At 56.1% G+C, this 1,103-nt stretch overlaps 2 protein-coding genes across 2 annotated transcripts in view; both read right to left on the reverse strand.

Moving 5' to 3' along the window:
* Positions 1 to 1,103, reverse strand: part of LOC127750881 (la-related protein Larp4B-like) — a 173,513-nt gene that overhangs the window by 107,066 nt on the left and 65,344 nt on the right. The gene's annotated exons all lie outside the window — the stretch shown is intronic.
* The window catches only part of LOC127750879 (uncharacterized), a 33,562-nt gene that overhangs the window by 28,176 nt on the left and 4,283 nt on the right, over positions 1 to 1,103 (reverse strand). The window contains exon 4 of the mRNA XM_052273524.1: positions 51 to 98. Within this exon, the coding sequence (XP_052129484.1) occupies positions 51 to 98 (48 nt within the window). The remainder of the gene's footprint in view (positions 1 to 50; positions 99 to 1,103) is intronic.

Below are 1,103 nucleotides of genomic sequence, written 5' to 3' on the forward strand. Positions count from 1 at the left end.
GGGGGGGGGGCAAGAGGTGCAGAGAGACAGAGAGAGATGGGTTGACAAACCAGCGAAACAGATGTATGTGGTGTGCAGGCGACCTCCCCATCGCTCACCTGCAACATACAAAAACAAATGGGGGAATTTTAGATTAAATACCTTTTACGAGGCCGTTATCAGACAACACAAGTTTAGAGGGCTACACGGGTTTCCATCATCGCACCGACACGATTCTACTTCTGCTTGGATGGCGATCAGCGGTAGTCCTCCCGCCGCTTTTTAAATGGCCGACCCGCCCCTGGCGGTTCACTCTAGTTAATCAGACGCAGCGCCGTTGACCTTTGCCCCCCTCCCCCCCTTTTCCATCGCGAGGGAGGGAGGGAGGGCGCACACGCAAAGGCGGACCATCTTTATGGCGACGCCCTAAAAGTGAAAAGGTCGCAATGACGACCGACTGATGATGAGCCGCAGGCGTATACAACCCCCTAAACCTCCCCCCAAGCAGCCCGGAAAAATGGGACGCGAAACACAAACTTTGCTTGCGCGTTATTTCCCCGTTTATTCATCGTGTCTTTCCCGCGCTGCTGCTATTCGGCATGACGGAGCCGAGTGCGGTCGTGTTACCATTCCGTTAACGAGGCGGCCCTGCCCCGGCGGGTCCGGTGACCCATCCCCTGCCAGTGCAGCCACTTGACGAGGCTTGCGCACCGCGTGGGTCGCCGGGGCCGGGCCGGGCCGGACGGGGAAGATGAGACATTCTGAGAAGCGCGCGCCCCGACCGCGGTAAAGCGAGCCGAGGAACGGGAGGTACAGACAAGGACGGAGACACGCCAATGAAAACAAGTCTCCGCCGCTCGAAATCAAAGAGACTTTGCCAACTCGCCTGCTGCCACCACCATAACGGATCAAAAAAAAAAAGAGAGAGAGCAAAAGAGGAAAAGGGGACGTTAAATCCGGTCTAAACCGTCGCATCGATTTCTGAAGGATAAAGAATTCCTCATTCTTTTCAACCCCCACTTTCCCCTTCCCCTGCCTCAACTCTTCAGGCTGAGCCGCGGTTTTCCTCCGGAGTATGAATAGGAAGTGCATTTTGCGATAGTCCCGAGGACATGGGGAAGGGG

Source organism: Frankliniella occidentalis, unplaced genomic scaffold (assembly GCF_000697945.3).
Source record: "Frankliniella occidentalis isolate FOCC.00 unplaced genomic scaffold, Focc_3.1 Scaffold279, whole genome shotgun sequence".
NCBI classification, from domain to species: domain Eukaryota; kingdom Metazoa; phylum Arthropoda; class Insecta; order Thysanoptera; family Thripidae; genus Frankliniella; species Frankliniella occidentalis.